This window comes from Limulus polyphemus, unplaced genomic scaffold (genome assembly GCF_000517525.1).
Source record: "Limulus polyphemus unplaced genomic scaffold, Limulus_polyphemus-2.1.2 Scaffold15668, whole genome shotgun sequence".
Taxonomy (NCBI): Eukaryota; Metazoa; Arthropoda; class Merostomata; order Xiphosura; family Limulidae; genus Limulus; species Limulus polyphemus.
The window spans coordinates 2,104-3,978 of NW_013681278.1; the positions used below are offsets into that span (position 1 = coordinate 2,104).

Below are 1,875 nucleotides of genomic sequence, written 5' to 3' on the forward strand. Positions count from 1 at the left end.
TGTCGCGATAATTTAGTGAAGTATTATGGTCTGCCTTAGAGTCTCAATTACTTAAGTGAAATATTATGGTCTGCCTTAGAGTCGCGATAATTTAGTGAAGTATTATGGTCTGCCTTAGAGTCGCGATAATTTAGTGAAGTATTATGGTCTGCCTTAGAGTTGCGATAATTTAGTGAAGTATTAGTGGTCTGCCTTAGAGTCGCGATAATTTAGTGAAGTATTGTGGTCTGCCTTAGAGTCGCGATAATTTAGTGAGGTATTGTGGTCTGCCTTAGAGTCGCGATAATTTAGTGAGGTATTGTGGTCTGCCTTAGAGTCGCGAGAATTTAGTGAAGTATTGTGGTCTGCCTTAGAGTCGCGATAATTTAGTGAAATATTATGGTCTGCCTTAGTGTCGCGATTATTTGAGTGGAGTATTATGGTCTGCCTTAAAGTTGCGAGATCGGGCATGGCCAGGTGGTTAGGGCGTTCGACTCGCAAACCGAGGGTCGCGGGTTCGAATCCCCGTCCCACCAAACAAGCTCGTCCATTCACCCGTGGGAACGCTATAACGTTACAGTCAATCACACTATTCGTTGGTCAAGGAGTAGCCAAACTATTGGCGGTGGGTGGTGATGACTAGCTGCCTTCCCTCTAGTCTTACATTGCTAAATCAGAAACGGCTAGCGCAGATAGCCCTCGTGTAGCTTTGCTCGAAATTCAAAAACAAACTTAAGAGTTGCGACTATTTGAGTGAAGTATTATGTAAATGTGTCCCTATAGCGCGTTGGATTTCTAATCCAAAGGTACCGGGTTCGTTCCCCGGCAGGGATGCCACCACCATTGCCTGGTCCCAAGTCCAGGATGAGAAAGGAGGAGGGTTGGGCAACTCCGCCCCGTAAAAACAAATATATGGTACGGAAACTGCACGAACACTTCCGTCGGCTAAGTGTTGTTGTAGCCCTATGTTTCACCAGGAACGACAGGAACTAAGAGAGAGAGAGATTATGTAAATATTAAGTAAGTAATCTTCCGCCTGCTACTGTGTTTGTTGCATCCCAGCCGGCCTGGATTGAACGAAACGTGTCGTCGACAATGAATATGACACATATATTATTAATATTATATTATCATACACTATTCTATTTCTTGAAAATTCCTTAAGATAAAATATCATATTTAAAAAATCTAATTGGTCTAATTTTAATTTCATCTGACAAATGTAAATAATTAAAATTATTGATTAATAGGATTTTTTTTTTCTAGATACGTTCGAGTTGTTTTTGCCAAACGATATGATAAATAATCGGACTGGTTTCTTCTACCTGGGAATAATAGAGGTGAACCTAAGCCTTCCTCTGGACTTTGACATTGACGGCCCGGTAAACGCCACTGCTGGTGACGTAGCACCTGTCAATCTGACGTCAGATAACGTGATAAGGGAATTTTCCACCAATTATTCTTTGCGGATTTATACTTCAGGCTGTTACTTTTACGACTACGAACTGAAGATATGGTCAGGCAGTGGTTGTTATGTAAGTAAACTCGACTGTTTATTCCTGGCGCCGCCTGGGTGTTAGATCATGCTAATTAAACTAACATTTATCGTAATCCTGGTGGCGTCTATTGTGTATCAGTAGACTTTAGGCAGAGTAGACATACGGGGTGTGAGAGATGTAATGGACTACAACTACCGAAAAAGGCCTCAGTATAGAAGCCGAAACGTCGCCTCCTTTTCATTCAACAGGCGGTTGCGGTTCGTTAAAATTGTCAAACTTAGCGGTTTCAAACTAAGTTGGTTCACTTCGTTAATTATGATTATTAATCAACCAAACGTTAAACATAAAATAACTTTTTCCTGTGTGGCTTTCTTCTATAACTTTCTTTGATAAAGAA

The 1,875-nt window shown here is 41.1% G+C and overlaps 1 protein-coding gene across 1 annotated transcript in view; it reads left to right on the plus strand.

The window, feature by feature from the left end:
• The window catches only part of LOC111084279 (polycystic kidney disease protein 1-like 2), a gene marked incomplete at its 3' end in the record, with an annotated part of 4,691 nt that overhangs the window by 1,494 nt on the left and 1,322 nt on the right, over positions 1–1,875 (plus strand). The window contains exon 2 of the mRNA XM_022381038.1: positions 1,246–1,514. Coding sequence (XP_022236746.1) covers positions 1,246–1,514 — 269 coding nt within the window. The remainder of the gene's footprint in view (positions 1–1,245; positions 1,515–1,875) is intronic.